At 38.2% G+C, this 23,324-nt stretch overlaps 1 protein-coding gene across 4 annotated transcripts in view; it reads right to left on the bottom strand.

The window, feature by feature from the left end:
- The window catches only part of MAPRE2 (microtubule associated protein RP/EB family member 2), a 166,134-nt gene that overhangs the window by 58,106 nt on the left and 84,704 nt on the right, over positions 1-23,324 (bottom strand). For 3 of the 4 annotated variants that reach the window (XM_014342303.5, XM_057300479.1, XM_003830240.5), the window contains one exon: positions 14,673-14,800. The exons of the other annotated variant lie outside the window; for it this stretch is intronic. In XM_014342303.5, the coding sequence (XP_014197789.1) occupies positions 14,673-14,793 (121 nt within the window). In that variant the 5' untranslated portion in view covers positions 14,794-14,800. The remainder of the gene's footprint in view (positions 1-14,672; positions 14,801-23,324) is intronic. 4 annotated transcript variants of the gene reach the window in all.

The raw sequence follows: 23,324 nt of genomic DNA, 5'->3' as shown, positions 1-23,324 counted from the left end.
GCATTCAGCTCATCATTCCTTGAACTGATGTTCCTGCAGAACTGCAACTATTACCTAAGCCCAAACCTCATGTTGAAGGAAGCATTCCCCTTTGGGAAATCAGGGCTTTACTAAAGAGGAAAGTGAGGCTGCAAAATACAAGGTTACATATTTCCAGCACATCAGCAGAAATCTCTCTACCTACAGAAATACATGCTGTAAGGAGTTTAATGGCAATTGTGAAATAATGCTTTGAAATATTAACATTTTAAAGGAATTTAAAATCCCAAAGTTCAACTGTATCATTCTAATCTAACAAAAATCTGATTAAATTAGTAGTGGCTTTTTGTTGTTTTCATAGGCATCCTTCACATTCCTGGCATGGAGGAGCAGCTTGATAGCTTCAGTTACCACAGTATTATTTCAGTCTGTTAAGGGGAACTTTGGACACTGTTTACCTTACCTGCCCCGAGCCACAAATGCAAAAATAAAGATCAAGAGTTCAGAAATCCGGTTTCAACTGAGATTGCTCCCTTGAATTCCCATGGTCCTCAGCTGAGCTTCCTGCTTCTCTCCACTACCTGACATTGTCGGAAGCTTTTTATTCCTATTGTAAATAAGTCCAAAGACAAGTAGCTTTCAAACTGATCCCATGTAGAGGAAAAGGAGTAATAGCCAGCAGGAAGATTTCAACTCCTACAGACACAGAGGCGGCTTATGTGAACTGAAGAGAGTGCTGAAAAGCACCCCATCTTTTCCCTTGAACACACAGAATAAACTGTCGAAGGACATTTTCATCTCTTTTCTTGTACAGGAAAAGAAATAAGCTAGTAATAATCATTCAGGCAGAGAGGCAGATTTTTAAGAGCATCAGCAGATTAATTAAAAGGCCTTGTCAAATCATGTGATTGGTCTTTTATCTGATAAATCCCCTCAGTTTTTCATTAATTCATATGATCTTAAAACCTTTTTAAGAATCTTATAAGGCTGCACCAAACTGCAGTTAAAGGTGCCAGTATCCTCTGTTTATAACCTGCTTTCAACAAGAACCAAGAATACTTTTTTAAAAAGTAATGTTATTTTATTTTATTATTATTTTTTTTGAGATGGAGTCTCACTCTGTCACCCAGGCTGGAGTGCAGTGGCACAATCTTGCCTCACTGCAACCTCCACCTCCCAGATTCAAGTGATTCTCCTGCCTCAGCCTCCCAAGTAGCTGGGATTACAGGTGTGTGCCACCACACCGGACTAATTTTTGTATTTTTAGTAGAGACAGGGTTTCACCAAAAAGTAATGTAATGTTTAAATCTGAATTTATTAAGAAGCCTGCAGAACTACATTAAATGTTAGGCCTGCTGTAGAGAAAATTGATCAGATATTAATATTACTGTAACAAATTGATTTCAAAAGTGCTTCTTCATAGAAACATCATGGAAGAATAAAGAATATTTTCTACTATCTTTCAAAAGGAAATTTCAATGGAGTAAAAACCTATATAACAAATAGCCCTTGATTAAGATTTAGGTATCAACATTTTTATTAAAAAGTAAATTTTAGAAAATAGAGATTTTACTGGCAAGTAAAATATCTCATTGGTTTCAGATTTCTTTTCATCTGCTGATTAATGATCCAGTGGCCAGTGCTCAGTTTCATGCCTAGATTCTAACACCAGTGATTTCTTGTAGGATAATGTGCTCATCAAATTTTACCAAAATAAGGTGTCTGACTTGGTAAAATATGATTTGGCTTCTCCAGAGGAGCCAAGAAGGAAGAAGTAGGAGAGGCACTGGGAGCACAGGGCAGGAATGGTGTGCAGGACAAAATGTCACTGGCTTCCAGGGAGGCTGATACTGAAACTGGCAGTGCGATGTCTCACAGGCTAGAGTCTGAGAGTGGAGCTAAAGTTAGAATTTGACATTCCAGATAGAGGAGCAAAGGGGACATAAAAAGCTTTTACTACAAATGAAAAACAAGTTCGAAAGTTACATATGAAACCCATTCTGAAGAAGTCAGTTTTCTCATTAGGGTCATGAAAATAGAAAGTTTCATAAAGCTCTAATATCATGTATAGCTTCTCCACATGTGCACTCACGTATTCTCACACACTTGTATTACCCTTCTACTTTAATGGACAAAAAGGTGTTTTATTTTTTAAAGGATTGATTAAATATGTAAGGTCAAATTTAAGGTAAGACTTAAATTTAAGGTAAGACTTAAGAAGAGCTTGAGTAGAAGGTAAGAATCTGAAAAGATATGAGATCTTATCTAATTTTTGTAGTCATAGGTCACCTCTAAAGAAATGCCCATCTGTAGGTGGCATGGAGAGATGTCACTTTATTTAGCAATGTTAAACAAACCAGCAAATACTTATCGAGGAATATGACCTTAGTCTTAATAAGAACCAAGTAACTTAGTCTTGAGAGTCTGGAGAAATACACATGGAAAAACAGCAAAAATACAAAACAACTATAAGTGCTAAACTGTATGGCCTAGATACATAAATATTAGTAATATTTATAAATATAGATACATAAATATTAGTTCCATACAGTTAGTTCAAAGTCTGCTCAATAAAAAAAAACAAAGAGTAATCAGTATTATCAAACACATAAAATCAAGCCAAACTTGCATGATCATTTCAGTCCCCAAGGAGCTTAACTCCGAATGCTGAGGACTTAAAACAAGTACTCAATGAGTGTAAGGCTTTGTAAAGGTCTGATCATTGAAAAGAGAGAGAGAGTTCACATTTTGTTGAATGTGATCAGGAAGAATAGGGCAAAGTGGCATTTGATATGAATTTCAAAGGAGATACTCCAAGCAAAGACAGGGTATCAGGGCATATAAGTGAAACGTGTGTTTGAGGAAATACAGGTTATGGATAGGGAGGCTGTGGGGATAAATGTTGGAAAGGTGGAATGCAGCTAGATTGCTCAAGGCTTTAAATGCCAGGAAAAGAAGAAGCTTAACTAATTTGGTAGGCAAACCAATGCTGATTTCTGGGCACAAACGTCTTTAGAGAATGCCATTTTTAAGTTCTAATTTTCAGAACATATGTATTTTTAGGTCAAATTAAATTGCAAGTAAGAAACCTAAAGCTGATCCCTTTCCCCATTTTCTCAGAGAATTTCTACTGAACCATTACCCACATCATACTATCAACAGTTATACAGGCCAGGCCACCACATGAACTCTATGTATGGCAGCCCACAGAGAGGCTTTTAGTATAAGGTAAAATATACTGGTATGAGTGGACCAGTGCAAACCCACGGTCCACGTCTACACAATGTGCCCCTTTCTCAAGTTGCTCATTTTGAGGCTGAGGTCACTATCCCTGGGACTAGAGACTAGAAGCTCCAGGATTCTTCCCCAGATTTCAGCCATTTCACCCTCTCCCCAAGACTTGCAGGTGAGAACTCCATACTTATGGCCACTCTCCCCAGTCCAGTCCTCTAGCTTTCATCTACACCAATAACATCCCCTATTACCACTTTCCAGAGGAGGATGCTCCTTCCACCGCAGCTCCCTGAAAAGAGTCCTGTCCAGAGAAAGCCCAGAAGGCCAGGTGTGGCACCAAAGGAAGCCTCCAGCAATTACAGACAGAGAGGAACTCACATTCAGGCACCACATAACATTCGTGCAGACTGTGATACTAACAGAATATTGTTCTTTATGAGTTGCTTTCTTTATATTTCCCAGGTTAATCCCAAAATATACTTTGCTTTCTAGGTATACACTCTAGTATCAGAAGGATCCCAAATCAGTATGAAGAATGCACAGTATTTACTTCAGGGATTCAATCATATGACCACAGTAGAAATAAAAGAATGGAATAATTTTTGGAAAAAAAAAGAAGCAGGAAAAGATTTCTGTGAGGTTTTTAAATAGTAGATTTTAACACAATTCTGCGCAATTTTAAAGTTGATGTACATCTTTTCATTAAAATTTGGCTCCTTCTACAGTTTTGTAAAGTTCTTCCATGAGCTGTCATACAAATGTAATCTAGAAGAAATGAAAATGGAGAATGATCCTCCTCATGCAGAATGCGAAGAGAAACTGCAGGAAACAGGACTGGCATTAGTTTCACATTTATATGCTTCTCATGTCAAATAATTTGGTCATAAAAAGCTTATGAGTATTAATATTTGGGTAAGAACACACCCTTGGGAGGGAGGGGACAAACACAGGTAATTTGCTATTTGTCAGAATTACGTAATGGTTTCAGGGTGGAAAAAAAAACCCAATCGAAAAATGATGGTGTCTTTACGAGTTGCCAAGCAATTTCATTATTCTGTTTCCAGGTATGCAATTTTAACATGCCCAAACATTTGACAGTGATTTCTGACACTCCTTTTTAATAGTGTCTACATGTCTGATAAACTAGAAATTTAAAAACACAATTCAGAAAAAAATTGGTTAGGAAAAATGTTTTCTTTTGAAGAGCAGAAGAATTTGGAGATGTTTGGCTTGATTATCTTAACTGTGTAGAAACCAGATGCCTGCTAATATTTCAGATGTTTCCATGTACAGACTGCCCATTAGTGCCCTACACTGAATGATGGCAAGACAGGCTGGACGTGTACCTTTCTCCAGGGGCCTTTCTCTGCCTTTGCTTCATACTCAGGTAAGCTGAGAAAAAGGAATTTGCTCTCTCTGAATAGACCTGTCAGGGAGAACTTTGGTAGTAAAGGGATAGGTCCTAACTGGATATGATCTGTGTTGTGTTTTGTATAGTGGTGTATCCTCCAATCCTAATCCACCACCTGACACATTGCAGGTACTCAATAAATATCTGCTGACTGCAGGAATAAATAAAGCAATGTGTAGAATATCAAAATGATATCTAAATGGTAACTTTCCTCAAAATCACCATCTTCTTCTCCGTCTGAATCCTATCCATATTAAAATCCTGGTTTGAATAGCATTTCAATTCAATTCAACTTCATAAATATTTATTGACCATCCACTAAATTTGAATGACTGTTTGGCCAAAGACCCAAACAAGGGTGAGACAAAAAGCTTTTCTAGATGGAAATAATCTTTCCTTTCTTTGAATACAGCACTTATTACTTGAAGCATTACTGTCCCTCTTTCGCTGCCTTGAATTTTAATGTTACAGATGTCTTACACATGCAATGTACATGCACAAAACACTGCAACTTCTTTTTGCCTTGATCAAACTTTTTGTCTAAAATGTCCTTTCATCCTCTTTTATACTTGAATAACTTCTCATTCTTAAAAGCTTAATCAAAACATCACCTCCTCTACGAAGCTTTCCTGTTTCCAACATAAAATTGTTTCACTATACTGGATACAGAAATCTAACAGGGATTTGACTTACATTTTAATTAGTTCTGTCTCCTGGCTGACTGGTGAGTAAATCTTTAAGACTGGGGATGATGTTCAATTCATCTTTCTACTTCACTAGCACAGTGTCTGCTACCATACCCACTGGCAGATCTAGAATGGCTATATGGAAAAAGTTCAGGAGCTGCAATCTGGCTGGAGTTGGGAAACCAGACATGGGAATGAAGGGATAGAGCTGGATGGGAAATCGGTGTCTACTCTTAAATGTTGCATTAGTAAGTCCTTTTACATAAGACGAAGAAACCATCAACTTTTCATATTAAAGAAGGGGTTGGAGAAGTACTGATGGAGCCTCTTAGCATGGCTACTGCAATACAGGTTTATTGAACTGGATTAAATACATGGAAAACAGTGATAACTTGATAAGTAAATCCTTTGTGGGAACCAAGCTTGTAAGAAAATTATCCTAGGAGATGTTGTAATTTCCTCAATAGCATAGAAAGGAGGAAATAAGGATGTGTAGTTCTCTCAGGTACAAGCTTGTTCAAAAGCTAGCCTGGGATAAAAATAAGAAAAGGACCATATTCTTGGGATTCAAATGTAGACAGTGCAGAGACGTGCACATGCAAATGTCTAAGGAGGCATCATCCTGGTTGTTGTTTCACTGGCCAAGAATTATTCTGAGAGAGCTGCAAAGTTCCTCCATGGCAGGTGGCAAAATTTCAGAGCCACCTCATCTTGCTTGGAGGGAAAGAAGTTAGAGGAAGAAAAGGAACAAGGAGAACAATCAGAGAGAACAGGCGGCTCTTTCCCCACTCTACTTGCAGCAGGTGGAGAAGGAAGAATTTCCTAAGACTAGGAGCAAATGTCTCTGTCTCGTTACTTTTGGTAAGAAAGTTCTTGATGATGATACCATTGGGACACATCCTTGTCATTAGTAGAATTACCAGATATGTCTCATTTCTTCAAGTAGAATGTAAAGGATGGAGATAAAGACTTTCTTTCTTTTCTTAGAGGAGATGCTTAAAGGACTTCTGCTAAATGGATATGGAAAGAATCAGAAACACATCCACATGGGCAAACACACAGTGAACCCTTCGTTGCATCCACAGCTGCCACACATACAGCAATGAGAGTACTGGGCTATGATCCAAGGACACCTCAATTCTCATTATCAGCTGTGAACATGGCTTCTTGGAGCTTTTAGCCTCATAAAATAGGAATAAAATATTCCTATTCTTCCTCATGGGGTTGTTATATGAATTAAAAGAAATAATACATATAAAAACACACTGAAAATGGCAGAGAGAGAGAAATAAAAGCTGAGGCATTATGACATCATTATACCCCTAATGTATAAAACTATATAGTATGTAACCGGTTAAGATAATCAGAGCTATAAAAATGAATGGGCTTGAATTGGACTGTTTCAGATACAAAACATGAATCTCCAAAATGCATGTTTTAGATTCAAAGGACAAGGAACCAAAGAATAAAATGAGGTCCTTGGCTTCCTACCAGACAAGAAAGGGTATGAACACATTTCTAAGATCCTCCAGTTCATCTGTGGAAAAACATTTGAGGGTTTCTGTAATTCTTAAGTCTTTCCTCAGATAAACATATGAGGTGCTTAAGTAATCATAAATTCATTTATAAAAGGAAATGACTATTTTTCCCCAAATTTACACTCTTCCTGTTAAAGTCTTTAGATAATTTAAACTGAAAGGGAGAAAAGAAGAAGAAAAATTATCATGGTAAATACAAAATAGTGTTTTATAAGGAACATATCCATCATATAAAGTGATTGACATGTTTTTAAAAATTCAAAATAACTTTCAATATGTTGAAAGATAAATCTTTTTCTTGTTAAGATACTGGTTTTTATTGATCTTGGTGAATGATTTCAAAATAAGCATATCATTATGTACTTTAAAAGAAAGCAACTTATCATATAACAGAGACAAAATCAGAAGAGAAACGGCTCTAAAGGTTTCTGTAATTAGAATTATGAATTATAAATGAGTCTTAAAACCTGTCATGTCCTTGGACTCCAGCAAGTTTTCTCACAACCTTTGTCAAGATCCCTGGGGCTATGGAGTTAGGGCTCCAGTCACTGAAGTTATTGAAATCAATGATGAGGCTTTAGAGACTCCTTAGTACTATGGTCAGTATCACTCTCATTAACTGTATCCAACTTAGATTTCTTTTGATGACCCATCCCTTGGTACAACAGTTTTCATCTCTAGGCTCACAACCACCCACCTATTCATGGTTTTGGGGCAGGTAAATCTCAGCAGGGTCTTACTATAGTAGGGTAGATACAATAGCATTTGTGAATTAGTGATATACTCAATAAGAACCTCAAAGACTGCACTCAACTATGACATCTGGGAATTTCTCACATATGGGGAAAAAAATATGAGATTCCCACTAATGGTACTGCTTTGTACAAATTGTGTGTGTGTGTGTGTGTGTGTGTGCGCGTATCTGTGAGAGAGAGAGAGAACTTATTGAGACTTCTCAAAGGCAATTATTAATCCTGTTTCTAATATGTCACTGATTCACTTATTCCTGTTAAGGTGCTACATAAAGTTAACTGTGATCACATGTTCCTTGATTTTTTGTTCAGTATATATATTGTTAGTCTTCAATAAAACAATGGCATTCCAGGTGACCTATTTTTCCCTAAGCCTGTTTTTCTAATTTCCCCTCATTTATGGTGTTCATCACTAACCAGGAGAGGCTCCAGCAGAAATGGGTAATAGGATGTAGGGATATATCTGTAGCTCTGTTCCTGTGATAAATACTAATGCAGTCACATGACATCTATCCAGTTAGAGACCCAAGCAGTTATCACTGAGGTTTGGCTTTAGTATTTAAAAGTATCTGGTGCATTCCTCCCAAAGAAGTGGCCAATTCTATGGTTTCCTGAGAATATCCCACACGCATGCCTAGTTCCTTCAAACAAGTAGAGTAATAACAATTCTCACATACTCATGTGATGAGATCACCAAGAAAATCCTTTATATTTCTTTAGAGATGACAATATGCTTCATGTACTTCAGGGCTGTACCCACTAAAGCACATGCATTTTACTGACTAGAGTCCCTGTGTCATAAGACAAAGGCCCCCCTAGCCTGGGGAGTCTGTCAGGGTAGATGAAACTAAGTACCCCACACATTATCCTACATACACACTCGTCACTCCATCTGACTCAAGAGGGAGGGGGACATTTCTGAGGTGTTTCCCAAACGATGGCCATTCTGTCATCCAGAAGCACCCAGCCACTCCCAAAGAATCTGAGTAAATCTCTCTACTGACTCCCTATGTCCCTACCTCCCTTCATTTACTTCCTTTTTTGTATGCTCAAAGCACTTGCAAACCAGCACTTACCACAGTGTGGTCTCTGGTCTTTTGTAGGACAGTACTCTGCTCTACTGAGCTATTTGAGGGCAATGACTATGTTTTATTTATCACTGGGTCCCCAGGGCCTAGCCCAAAGAAAGGCTCAAAATATGCCTATTAAATAAAACTAAATTGATTATCAGAATTGAATGTAGTTAAGGACATAAACGACGATGTGGCTGGTTGCTTTCAAAGATATATCATCCATATGTGTAAAAAAAAATTATAGAGCAGTTTGGTAAATGAAGGTGAATGCATACACACTTTTCACCACCATGGTATTCAGCATTACAAAAGACAGTAAACAAACAAAAAGTCCCAAGAAAAACAGAAACATCAATTTACGTTCATCTTCGGGAGCAAAGTGTCAAGACGTAAATGAACAAATTCGGAGGGAAAAAAAACCTACTGTATTATCTATCCTGCTCCAAAAATAAACTCCCTTTCAACCAGTGCATTAATAGAGACACTAGAGTATATTACCATATATTACTGCCTGAAGCAATTGAACATGAGGCTGGACCCCTCCCCACCATTATCCAACTCTTTTTTTTTTGTCCCCTTCTTCTCCAATTAGTTGATATGCTGAGACCATGTAAACTTTTAAAATTAGCATGAATCAAATAATTAGAGAAAAAAACTGTCAGCAAAAAAACCAAAAAGACTCTATGTAATATATCACAAGTATGAATAATATTCCATTACAATTACCTCCCTAACAATAGTAATATAATCTAAGATGACCTAACTTTCTTACAGCAAATAACAGTCAATGATTTTATAAAGCTAAGTAAACTCTTATGCTTACAGACACTGAAAGAATATCCTTACTTGGTTTCAATACCAGAGAGCCAATAAGAGAAGCCCTACTAAATTTAGACTCTGAGCAGATTTCATCAGTAACCTGTCCTGACAGAGGTCTCTGTGGATGGAAGAGAGGAGGCACAGGGACAACACACGAGGCTGGGATCAACCTATTTAACAGGCACAAATCTGTGGCCAAAAATGGTCACAAAGAACACTCTGCTGGGCTCAGGAATGACGGCCATCAGGGTGGGGCCCGGAGCACCTGCACCACGGGTCCCAGGGCCATCTGATGGCTACACCTGTGTGAATGCCAGAGTGTACTCTAAATACTTGCTCCTTCCACATAGCCATCACGTAACCAGAATTGCAAATGTGACTACAATATCATTAGCCAAATTCAGAAGCTCTCCTGGAAGAACAAAATACCAGTGACTTGATCCAAGACAAAGCTCGCACCAATTCGGGGAAGCACAAATTGAAACTGAATCAAATCCTGATCATTTTCTCTTTCTTTTTTTTAAAGCAAGTCAAGAAAATATCTCAATTTTCCATCTAAAAATGGTTTAATTCAAATGACATTTTATTAAAATACTAAAATGCTCAGGAAAATAACAGCTCTCAGTGACAGACAATGACAGTCCAGGATATAGTGACAGTCCAGGCAGTGCCAGCCCTACATGCAGACCGTATTTAACATTTGCCCCAAGTCAGGTGTCTGCTGGGCTAGTGGAGGGGTGGGGAGGAGGGAGGGAAGGTGCACAAAGAGAAAAGGGCAGGCTGCACTAGCCTTGTGAGGATGGGAGTCAAGGCAGGCACTCAGTCTGCCAAGCAGCAAGGATGACCCAGCATTGGACCCAGTGATTTTGCTGCTTAGCTCCAGCCTAGGGCAGAGGATCAAGACACAGAAAATTAATGTCACAAAGAAGTCTCAAAGGAGGCTTGAGGTGAGGAGTGAGGGAGAGGAAAAGAAGGAAAAGATGTACTTTCAAGGAAAAGATGTACTTTCTCCCACTCCACCCTACTCCTTCCTCCCCATTTCCTTTTCTTCCCCTCTAATTCCCCTATCTTCTCTATCACCTCCACTAAGGTATCTAAAGTTGCTAAAGCTTTTAGAGATTTTTAGCACCATGCTGTCCATTCACCCTTATCACTACCTTATAAAAGATTTAGTAAATTAGTTTGAGCTAGTACTAAAGCAAAAAATGAAAAAAAAAATTCCCTATCACCCCCCTGCCCAAGCTGTATAACTTTTGAATTAAAATATAAAATATCTATAAGCTGAACCAATCTGATACTACATGTGGTTCAACCTTCTCACTCCACCATGGAAAATCTACAATTATTCATTTCAAAATAGATCTAGGTGAGCAACAGATTGCTGAATTATTATAGGTAGTATTCACATTCATTGATAGCCCACTCTCCATTTATATAGCTCACCTTTCACTTGAAACTTAAAGGTTGTTTGTCACAAGAAATAAATGAAAACCAGATACCCATATTATTACATGACCCAGATTTAATGTTCAAAGAAAATTTTCATGAGGTTATATTCTTGGGATAAAATAACAGGAGATAACAGTGAGTCATTTTCACTGTTTTGCAACTTACTACAAACATATTTCCAAGTGTTCTACTTTCTCACGCCATCTTTCCTTTAAAGAGCTTTTAAAAATGCCTACATGGAAACAAATTAGATGTTACATAAAGGCAGAAAATACTGAGTAAAACACAACACCAATGTGAGGCAATCTTTTAGCTCTTCACAAATTAAAGAAAAGCTGGTGTTAGTTTTAATACTGAGCTGGAGGGAGATCTCTTAGCTGGAAAATTTTAAAAACAGAAATAGGAAATAATGCAATAGGAAAAAAATTCAAAACGGGAACCACCAGGATTGGAGCATAAGTCTTCAGGAAAGAGAGTAAGAAATGATGTTGACATTTTAAATCATTTTAAATATGAGAAAGTATTTCCTGTATGTTTTTCCTGGGCATACTGCTAAAATAAAATCCCACACAGTAAACTAAAAAAATTAAAATAAACATTGAAGAAAATATTACCTAAGAAATCTGACTACTCATAAGTATGAGGAATATAAGTCACTTAAGTCAACAATACTTGGCTTTGTTCCTATCCTAATAGCACTGTCCTAGCTGCCTTAAATATTTTCTAGAACAATGAAGGGTATAAATAAATAATTTCATAAATAAATAAATAGAAAGATAGCTTCTTCCTGCTAAATGCTAAAGACAAAAGTCACAGATTAAATTATGAACAAGGAAACTTCCAAGGACGTTTGGATAATTTAACCTCATTTTTGTTGGTCTGGGGTAAAATGTACTGCAAGCTCTAGGCTGCAGCACAAAAGTACTTAAACTTGTACTTGTTAAACTCAGATTTCTAGGCTATACTCAGAGGTACCGATTTAGAAGGTCATCTGCTTTTTTTCAGCAGCTCCCCAGGAAATTATAAAAGCATAGAGTCTATAGTTTATACCTTGAGAAAACTGCTACCTAAAATAAAAGACCTGTTTCTCTACTATGGAGATTAACTTCCTTTTTTTTTTCTAGCGAGAAACATATTTCAGAGCAGAAAGGAAACTTTAAATCCACTTCATTCTTCTGAACCATCAATCCTGTAATTTTAGGCAGCCAGTAAGTTATCCTAATGGTAATTATGTGTATCTGTTTGATAGTGATCAAAATTGCTTCTACAGGTTTTTTTGTGTTTTTAAATCAAGCCACGCTTGATGGCAGTGTAGCTACAAAGGCCATAAATGTACACCAATGCTTTACGATCACCATATATGAATCCTTTACAAACATCCCTTAAAATTTTGTTGAATTTGCTTTATGAGAAATTTCAAAGATCTGCAAAGATTATGTATATTGCTTATAAATACATTTACTACAGTATCTAAAAATTACAATTTGTTCTTATTTCATTTGCTACCAAAAACTCTCCAAGTGTATTTCAGCATAGGAAGCTCCTCATGGTTTCCTTTAACATTTAAGACTCATGCCTGGGGATTTTCTCTGTGAGCCTTTTCCTTATCCCCTTCCTTCCTATGTCTCTTTTTCTTGATAACCAACCTTGTTTCCCTTATCCAAATGCACATATACCCACTTTGTGGGTAAGATACACATTTTTGTCTTTGCCCCTTAGCAGTTGCAAATTGCAGTTCATTCATCTCCAAAATGAGTATTTCTGAAGGAAAACCATGCATTAGGCATTGTGAAGAAATAGACAATTTCACAATTACAATACAAAGGGGTATGTGTTATCAACAAAGTGATTGCTAATAACAGAAACTGTTTTTGGTTTATTTTTTGGCAGCAAGTTAAAAATAAAATATTAGCTCAAGAATGCACAGCAAGAACACCTCAGTAATATTTGGGTATGTAGAGATCTGAAGTTGCATAAGCTGCAATACAAGTTGTTTCTGAAAGTAACTTTTAGAGACATTTCAGTAGATCAACAATATACATGCCTGGTACATCATCATCGTAGTCTAAGTCAGCTTTTCTCTATCTTGTATTGAAGGGCAAAGGAGTGGTTAGCTAGCACCCACTACTGACCTCATAAATCACAAGACTTCATGTCTGAGACCTAGGCATAGATTTGTGAGTGAGGCAACGCCTAAGTTCTGGCCAACCTTACTGTCTTCCTCGTGGGAAAAATGATCACAGGGAAAGGGATGTCAATCATACTCAAAGTTAGTTCTCTAGGAGTATTCTGATCAAATCCAGACCTGGTGAAGGGAGAATATTTACACTGGTGGGTGTTGGACTCAGACAACATCTGAAAGTGACTACTGGGGGCTTTTGAAATTCTAACTGCACTGTATAAAATCTTTATACTTGACCCTCTGGGAAAAAGAGCAATGTTGACTTCTTCCTACCTATTCTGACTCATGAAATTTCACACAAATACATTTCAGTGGTATTTTCTAATACCATTTTCATGTTGAAGCCAAAGGGAAAGAAGAAATCTCTTATCTATTTGTTTACTGGAAGGAAACATTCCCTGTTTCCAAAGGAGGACTGCTTATTTCTTTCATAAATACTCAGACCTAAGAATGAATTAATTTACTAGCAGCATATTTTTTGTTTTGTTTTGTTTTAGAGACAGGGTCTCACTGTGTCACCTAGGCTGTTGGGCAGTGGTACAATCATAGCTCACCACAGCCTCAAACTCCTGGGCTCAAGCGATCCTCCCATTTTGGCCTCCCAAAGTGCTAGGATTACAGGCGTAAGTCACCACACCTGGCCTAGCAGCACGTTTTTTAAAACATCCTCCTATTTTGTCATTGAAGTCAAATATTTTTATTTTTTAAAGAAGTTTAACTCAATATATATTCCTTGCAGACCTACCTCATACCAAGTAGAGGCAACTACAGGCATTCAACAAAGAACAAAACGCAGTCCTGTCCTCAAGGACTCTCAGCACCTTCAGGGCTAGAAGGAGTTAGACATCCTAACACGACGTGGCAAGTGTCATTTTGGAGGATGAGCACAGTGTTTCAGGAACACCACGGAGCCTGGGAGGCTGGGGAATGCTTCCCAGAGCAGGTGGCAGGTGAGCCAGATTTTAAAGTATGAGCAAGATTTTCCCACAAATGAAAAGAAGGGGAAAGATCTCAGCAAAGGAACCATGAAAAAAGCTACGGGATACAAAAGGGAAAGAGTCTTTAGGGAACAAAGATTATATTGTGGGTCTGAGGTATAAGGGAGAGAGATGTGGAGGGTGGAATTGAGACTAATAAGGACCTCATTAGTCTATGAAAAGAGTTTGAAGTTTATCCTGTAGTGAGGACAACGTGGAGCCCTAGAGGTTTAAAGGAGGAGTGTTGTAAGAACCAATTGGTGTTTTCAGGAGGCAAGTGTGATGGCAGATGGGATGACAGAGAAGAGGCTAGGAGCCAGTGAAAGGCATTACGAAGCTCAAGAGACCTTTCCAATACGTGTCCGTGTGGCTCTGCTTGTGCTCCTGGATGCTCATAAACACTTTTCCCAATATGTCCTTTAGTTATATCTGAGTTTTTCCCCCTTTAATTACATGCCAATAGCAATATATACTTTTTCCTACCCAAAATATAGCAGCTGTGGTTCATAAAATCACATTCCACATGACAGACTGTAAATATTTAGGTAAACACTTAAAAGAATATGTCTTACCTGAACAAAGCTGTTCCACTTTTGTGTAGTTTAAAGATACTATGTCATTAACCCATGCAATGATGTCATGTCTGCTCATAGTCTCTTGGGTTATCGAGGTAGAATACACATTGACCGCCATTCCCCAACTAGAAAAAAAAACAAAGGTTATTTAACAACAAGGAAATTAACTCAGAAACACAAAAGATACCTATTCGAGGTCAAGATCCTGGCAGGACTCCAGGGCACGTAAAAGTCCTGCTCTGGCTAAGCCCTTTAGCATCTTTTTCTATTTTACATATTTGCATTAAAATTATTAAATTTCACATATTTTTCATGCAGTACCATTTTATATCTCTCCAACTAAATCCAAATGTTTATATCTCTCCAACTAAATCCAAATGTTCCTCAGGTTCTGAGATTCCTAATTTATAACACAATTTAGAGTCTCCCTTTTGACTGTAAGTCTACGTGTGATATTAAAAAGTTACCAGGTTTGTAGCAGTATACACCAGAGTAATCTGTTAGTTTCATACATTATTTCAGTACTCACTACAAAGACTTGGAAACGTTACTGTTTTGGGGTTTGGCCATTTTAGTAGGTGTGCAGTGATAAGGGATTCTTTTTTTAATATTTAAACCTGGATGAAACTTTGCAATTTTACCTAGTTTGTGGAATATATATATATTGATATATCATATATGTATGTATATGTATATATTGTAGCTATGTATTAACTTCTATTTTGGAAACTTTCAAATACATGCAAAAGGAGAGAGAAGAGAATAACAAACCAGTTAGGTTTACCCCTTGGATTCAAGAATTATCAATACTTGACCATCTTGTTTGATTTATACTCCTATCAACTCCTCTTGTGTCAATCCCATCCTAGCCTACCAAGCCAGATTATTTTGGAGTAAGTGCCAATAATCACATAATTTCACCTATAAGTGTTTCAGTGTGTCTCTGAAAAATAATTTTTTAAAAAAACAGAATATTATCACACCTAAAAATGAAAATAATTACTTATGTCAAATATGCATTTCAATATAATACAAATTTAACTTCAGATTGCTTGAATCTGGATTCATATAAGGTTCATACATTATGATTCTTTGATACATTCTTTAAATTTCTTTATAAAGTTTCTTCTCTATTTCTAATCTTTCCTTGCAATTAAAAAAAAGTTGTTGTTGAAGGAACTGGGTTGTCTGATAGTTTCCACATTCTGGATTTTTCTCATTGTATCACACTGCTGTGGTTTAACATGTTCCGCTGTCCTCTGCATCCCTACAGACTGATAATTCCATCTAGAGCCTTGATCTTATTCAAGTTCTAATGGGATGGGGATTTGATGCCATCTAGCACAACTCTGGGCTTTGACACCTAATCCTCCATCAATACACTGCCTGGTAATGCAAAAGCTTTCCATTACTGCCTGAAGAAGAAACCAACAGAACAGCCCATCAGCTGCCAAAGGTTATGCCAGTATATGACAATTACATCAAACAGACTATTTCACGCTGTGTTTGAACTTCCATCAGAAGGCAGATAACTATTACCTCTGACTGCCTGCTTCCATGATATTGTTAGCTCTGATATTTGCCTAGATCCAATAATTCACTAAAACTTCAAATATTCTATTATTCATTCTTGATTTATTAGCTGGAATAATTCTACAAAGAGAAGTTTCCCCCTGAGGTACCCTGAGATACAGGTCATCGAGGAAAGGCAGGAGAGGTGCCTAACTCTTTTTCTCTATTTGCCAGTTTTCAAAGTGATGAGTAGTTCCCTAATATTCTCCAAACATGACCAATGAAGTTTTTGTTCTTATATTTTGAAGTATAATTATGAATCCACGGACTTAAACATATTTGATATGTTTCAATCCATTGAAATTATACCTTTATTGATAAAAGCTTGCAAGAAGCTTATTCAAGCTAGCCTCTAAGTTCTTTTGACACAGTCTTAGTGGTCTTTGATAACCTTCTTCTTTTCCAATATGATGAGATGTTCCAAGGCCAACTTGTATATTTCTTGCCTCAGACCTAAAACCAGTAATTTCTCCAAGCGCTCCTGATTCCTTTTAGTGAAAAACGGTATTTAGAGATACAGAAGTAATATTTTTAAACACGACTAGATATAATAGCAAAATCTATAGTATATAGGTTTTAGACAAAAATCTACATTTTATGAAATAGTTGTGCTTGGAGTTCCTATTTATGCTCATGAAAGCAATAAAAATCTGCTTTCTACTTTAAAGTGCTAAATGAAGGTTTCATTTAGAAATAAATGTAAAAATAAATATCTATCACTCCATTCCCAGAAGCATCCTTATCTCTAAATTGTCTTCTCGTAAAGATCTGAAAAATCTCACAGCATTGGAATCTCAGATAGTGTGACCATAATTACTGCTTTCTACACCATTATTGAAGGTTTTTTACTTTTTGGTTAATAACTTCCACTGTTTTCTTTAGTCTATCATTTATTAAACGAAACCATTTGCTTTTTAAATGTAGTCAATTTTTAAAATCATCTATGTAAATTATGTATAATCTTAGTAAGGGTAAATAATTCAAAATTTAAAATATTTTGGACTGATGAAATGATCATATACTGGCATAATTTTTGGCAGCTGACAGGCTTTTCTAGCAGTTTCTTCTTCAGGCAGTAATGGAAAGCTTCTGCATTACCGGGCAATGTACTGATGGAGGATGTGGTGTCGAGGCCCAGGGTTATGCTAGATGGCACCAAACCAAATTGAGATGAAATTTTTAATCAAGATGATTTAAAAAAAATCTAAATGCAAAGCAGAAAAGACACAAACAGATCTGTGTTTTAGAAAAATAACCCATACACAAGTGAGTAAAAACGTTCTGTGGTTACATAAGAGAAATTAATATACAACAGAAGTACAGGTAGAAGAGTAATGACAGCTTTTTAAAAATCCATATAAACAAGGAAGCAAGTCATTTACTGCAGTTTGTCAATAAATCACACTTTCCTCCAGGTCTTTGCTGATAACATTCACTTAAGGACAACAATTGTCCTTTCATAATGTAAACAGACATTCAGCTCACAAAGGTAAGTCAAGGCACTATCTGCCTTCAAGCAGTTCATTAAGATGATCAGGTAAACAATGAAAACAGCACCAGATCTGGGCTTTAGAAAAATTCTGGGTATTTAGTTACCAGGCATACCACTCAAATCTCCACCATTGCTAGCCAACACAGCTGTAGTCCTCACAAGCCCTGTGGCAGGGGCTACCATGTGTTAAGGGACCTGTGGGATAACTAGTTTAGAAGACAGATAAAGAATAAGTGAACCAATGAAGGTGAGAAATTTTTCACCATTTCCTAAAATAAAATAACAACACATTAAATGAGTAGACTTCAATACCTACTTCAAATTAATAACAATGAAATCAATATAGTTAATTTCTATTTAACACTCCTGCTGATGGGAATATTCTTATAATTGATCTTCCTCTTTCCAAATTTCAGCAAGGTACTTCTAAACGCACTTCACTCTGTGGCTGTCTTTGCTCCCATTGTTTGCCCCCAACCCAAACAAGCCAGCTTTTCCGATTTTAGGCCTGAGAGTTCCGAGTCTGGACTCACTTTCCCTGGAACGGGAACTGTCCTGAACCTCCCGCAAGTCAAGTGTCAGCCAAAGTGGAAAAAGGATTCTATTCCTGCACTGCCATCCACCCTTTTGTTTTCCCAATTCTTTCAGCTCCTGCTTTTTCTACAGGTGTGCTTTCCATATAGTTAAACTTAAATGATACAAGTGGCTAAAACATTCACAGAACATTTATATATTTTTTCCAAATGTTAAACTCAGGTGAGAGAGTATTAAATTGTCCTAGTCCCTAGGTGGATACATTCTAAAATCCTAAGATTTCATTATGATTTCTGGGGTCTCAATCTATATGACAATATAAAGGTAAAAGTACTTGTCCCTACCTAGACTGCAGAAATGCTGTGTGGATAACACAAGGAAATTTTATATCTTTTTAGAGATAAAGCGGTTCTATTGACCCTTGGAAGAATCCTGGGAGGAAAGCAGGGCTGGAATCATACTCTTCCCTTACAAAAGTGGACACAAACTTCAATCCACGACTGCTAGTCCTTAGGGATATTACCAATTACATCAACATCCTATGGAAGGTAGGAATTATACAATTCAAAAAGCTAATTTTTAATTCATGGAGTACTTCCCAAAGACTCAGTCAAGAAAGATAAATGGTTATGAAAGGTAAGGTCATACTAACTATTACAGAACAAGGAGCAACTCACTGTGCGGGGTTTATTCTCATGTTTGGATCTTCAGCATGTCTTTCACATGGAAACAACAGTTTATTCTTAGGTGACTTGCCACATGGCCTCTGGGACATGAGCATCTCTCTGTCCCATCCTTGCAAAGGAGAAAGTCAAAGCGCTGTCTCCCACTTTGTGGCTTTCAATTGGAATCTCAACCAGATCACTGTGTTGTTTAAGACCTGGTCAGTGCAGGCCAGGCGCGGTGGCTCACGCCTGTAATCCCAGCACTTTGGGAGGCCGAGGCGGGTGGATCACCTGAGGTCCGGAGTTCGAGACCAGTCTGGCCAACATGGGGAAATCCTGTCTCTACTAAAAATACAAAAATTAGCCAGGTTTGGTGGCATGCGCCTGTAGTCCCAGCTACTAGGGAGGCTGAGGCAGGAGAATCGCTTGAACCCGGTAGGCAGAGGTTGCAGTGAGTTGAGATTGGGCCACTGCACTCCAGCCTGGGTGACAGTGAAACTCCGTCTCAAAAAATAAATAAAAAAGATAAATAAAAAAAAATAAAGATCTGGTCAGTGCAACAGCACAACAAGCAGGAGATAAGGGAGGAACACTTTCCTAGCACTGCAGTCCCTGGGTCACCATACTTTAATACTGTATTTAAATTTTATTTTAAAACAAATTTGCATTTATTGCCCCTACTTGAAAATAAACTAATAATCACAATATAGTTACACACTTTTTACATGAATATTAGAATAGCTTTCTTGGAAGGTGGGAATACACTTTTTGTTTTTTTTTTTTTTTGAGACAGAGTCCTACTCTGTCGCCCAGGCTGGAGTGCAGCAGCGTGATCTTGGCTCACTGCAACGTCTACCTCTCTGGTTCAAGCAATTCCCCTGCTTCAGCCTCCCAAATAGCTGGGATTGCAGGCACATGCCACCACGCCCAGCTAATTTTTTTGGTATTTTTAGTACAGACAGGGTTTCACCATGTTGGCCAGACTGGTCTGGAACTCCTGACCTCAGGCAATCTGCCCACCTTGGCCTCCCAAAGTGCTGGGATTACAGGCGTGAGCCACCACACCCAGCTGGTTTTTTGTTTTGTTTTGCAAACAGAAGAGAGAAAAACACACAGAAAAAACAAAAATCCCTTCAGACCTCTAGCAGGCAAAGTCACGATTCTAGCTTGTCTGTGGATAGTGACCACTGATACACATGACTTTAGAAAAAGGACAGCCTCCAGCTGAGGGCCAATGTGTAGATTTTGCTCAGTTTCATCCTTTATTCAGTATTTGGCGGTGGTGTTGGGTGGAGAGGTACAGCAAGGTTATGCTTTGCAGTAGTGATTGAATCAGACACATTAGACACTGTATTTCTGCTTACTAAAATAAATGGAGTTTTATGTGAGTCAATGAGACCTGAGTTAGCCTACTGAGCAAAATATGAATTCTACCACCTTTACCAGTTCTGCACCTAAAACTTAACTACAAAATATTCAACAATTTTGTTCAAGAACAAATTTGGCAAGGTTTGTGAATTATTCCAGAGAAGTGGCTCTTCAAAATTAAGCAAATATATAATACGTGCTAGCTAGCATTATGAGTGTTAACTGAAATTATTTCCTATGTAATTCATTTTGTCTCTCTGCCCTGCCCCACCCTTTGCAAACACACTATCAGCCATACTTCAGGGGAGGGGGCTGCCTGTCCTCATTTTCTCTTTTCACACTTTCACCGATCACTCATTTTGGAGGACCAAACAGTATATATATATATATGTATATTTTTTCCAGCAGGGTTCATGATAGGCCAATTGTTGTCCCGGGATCTGGCTCTGGTCCCATTTGAGGTGTGTGGCTATAAGGAAAAGGGTTTAATGTGGAACCTATTTTGATTTTTTTTTTTTTTTGAAATGAGGCTTTGCTCTGTTGTTCAGGCTGGAGTGCAGTCCAGGCTGGAATGCAGTGGCGAGATCTTGGCTCACAACCTCTGCCTCCTGGGCACAAGCAATCCTACTGTATCAGCATCCCTGAGTAGCTGGGACCACAGGTGTGAACGATCATGTTGGCCAGATTTTTTTTTTTTTTTTTTTTTTTTAAAGAGACAGGGTCTCACTCGGCAGTCCAGGCTGGAGTGCAGTGGTGCCATCATAGCTCACTGCAGGCTCAATCTCCTGGGCTAAAGCAATCCTCTTAGCTCAGCCTCTCAAGAAGCTGGGACTACAGGCGTGTGCCACCACTCCCGGCTTACTTTTCATTTTTTTGTAGAGACAGGGGTCTCACTATGTTGCATAGGCTGATCGTGAACTCCTGGGCTCAAAAAGTAATCCTTCTGTCTTGGGCTCCCAAAGTGCTAGGATTACAGGCGTGAGCCACAGTACCCAGCCTGACTTTTTTGTTTTTATATCATCTAAAGTCTGAGTTTACCAAACTTCCCAAATTCAGGCAAGTTCATCTGCAGAAAAACAGCCTCCATAAGTGGTTGACTGCTATCTGCTGTGCTGCAAGGAGACCCCATTTGGCCTGGATTTACTTATACCAAACCCACTTGGAGGCTGAGCCTTTAAAGGGCCTTTTGGATTTAAGCTACCACCTTCTCCTTTTTTTTTTTTTTTAAGTTACCTTCTTTATGTCACTCCTTAAAGGAGTCCACATTCAACTGGAAACTTCATGTTCAACATAAAATGTTCTGAGGCCGGGCGCGGTGGCTCACGCCTGTAATCCCAGCACTTTGGGAGGCCGAGGCGGGCGGATCACGAGGTCAGCAGATCAAGACCATCCTGGCTAACACGGTGAAACCCCATCTCTACTAAAAATACAAAAGAAAATTAGCCAGGCGTGGTGGCAGGCGCCTGTAGTCCCAGCTACTCAGGAGGCTGAGGCAGGAGAATGGCGTGAACCCAGGAGGTGGAGCTTGCAGTGAGCTGAGATCACGCCACTGCACTCCGGCCTGGGCGACAGAGTGAGACTCCATCTCAAAAAAAAAAAAAAAAAAAAGTTCTGAAAGTTCAACCCACCACATGCCAATGTACTCTGTTCACACATGTTGCAGTGACAACCATACCCATATGTGTGATATGTATGACTGTCTTTCTTTTCTCTCATAACAATCTCTATTTTCAACATGTTCTGCCATCACTGGGGAAAGTAATCCACTACCAACAGTTTAGGGTAAATACATGCAGTGCATTCTTCGCCCAGTTTCACATAAATGAAACAACGAGCAGACTAGAAGAGAGATATAAAGAAAAAGTATATTTTTCTTTCACCTAAGAAACTTATTTCTTTGGGCTTGAGCATATAATGATTTCTGAATTTCTTATAACCCAAGTGGTTTATTAAGGTAATGGTTAGAAATATCGATGCTTCCTTGGAAATTAAGTCCAACTGACTAGGTGTTTGAGATCCTTTCAAAGTGTTTCTACACATGCCAACAGGGCAGAAGGACCTGTGATCCAAAAGAATGGCTTTCTTTGCCAGTCACTGGACTTTCGCTCGGTCCAGGTCAAGGCCACACTGTCAGTTCTCATTTCACAGAGTTGTTCCTGGTTAAAGGTTTTAGGATTGTCAAAGTTGGCCTGTTCCAGCATAGCAGGTAAAGTGAGGTGCATTATTTCAAATGCGCCTGTAAAGAAGGCTTTTTACTTAGAAGAATTTTGTGTTATTCTAACAGAAATAGCCGTTTTGTAAACATTTCTAAGTATCTGCAAATATTATGAGAATTTAAAAAGAGATTTATCAATCACCAATATTTTCCTCTCTAAGTGGCATCTTTCTAAAATAACCTGCAAATTGTACATTCATGCCCACAGATTAAATACTTAGCCAAAGGAAGAAACCTCAAAAGTTTTTCTCAAAGACTTCTGCATTAGAATATATGTTATCCCCCGGAGGGGAATGAAGAGATTCAGTCCCATCACAGACATCCCCCCAAACGTCTTTTCCTCTGAAAAGCCTTGTAAACACAGATCCTGCCTGTGTGCCTCCTTCCCAGCGTCCTCGCCACAAAAGGCTGATGTTAAATCTCCCACAGCCTCCCCTAATAATGAACTGGGCTTCCATAGGGAGGGACAGTGTAAATGTGTCTCCTGAACCAGAAACATCCCGCTTTTCATCTGCGCATAATTCATTCTCTAGGCTCAATACCTCAAGAGGCAGGATTTAAACATTTCACCCAAGGAAAGAATATCACCAGATCATTCTAGATTCATCACTTTCTCTTTATTTGTGACCTGCAATGTGGGGCACAGAGAAAGTATTTGTTTGAGGAGGGAGATCAGGATGGAGCAAAGAGGGAGTCTAAGAGGGTGTCTCTGAAAGACAAACCTTGTCAGGATAAAATCTCCTGGAGAGAGATTACAGGAACTATGGAGTTTCGCCTAAAACTGGGTATTAAAGCTTCTGTTT

The sequence above is a fragment of the Pan paniscus genome, chromosome 17, assembly GCF_029289425.2.
Source record: "Pan paniscus chromosome 17, NHGRI_mPanPan1-v2.0_pri, whole genome shotgun sequence".
Classification (NCBI taxonomy): Eukaryota; Metazoa; Chordata; class Mammalia; order Primates; family Hominidae; genus Pan; species Pan paniscus.
Note: the sequence above shows the minus strand (reverse complement) of the source record. Positions and strands in the feature narration are given on the sequence as shown.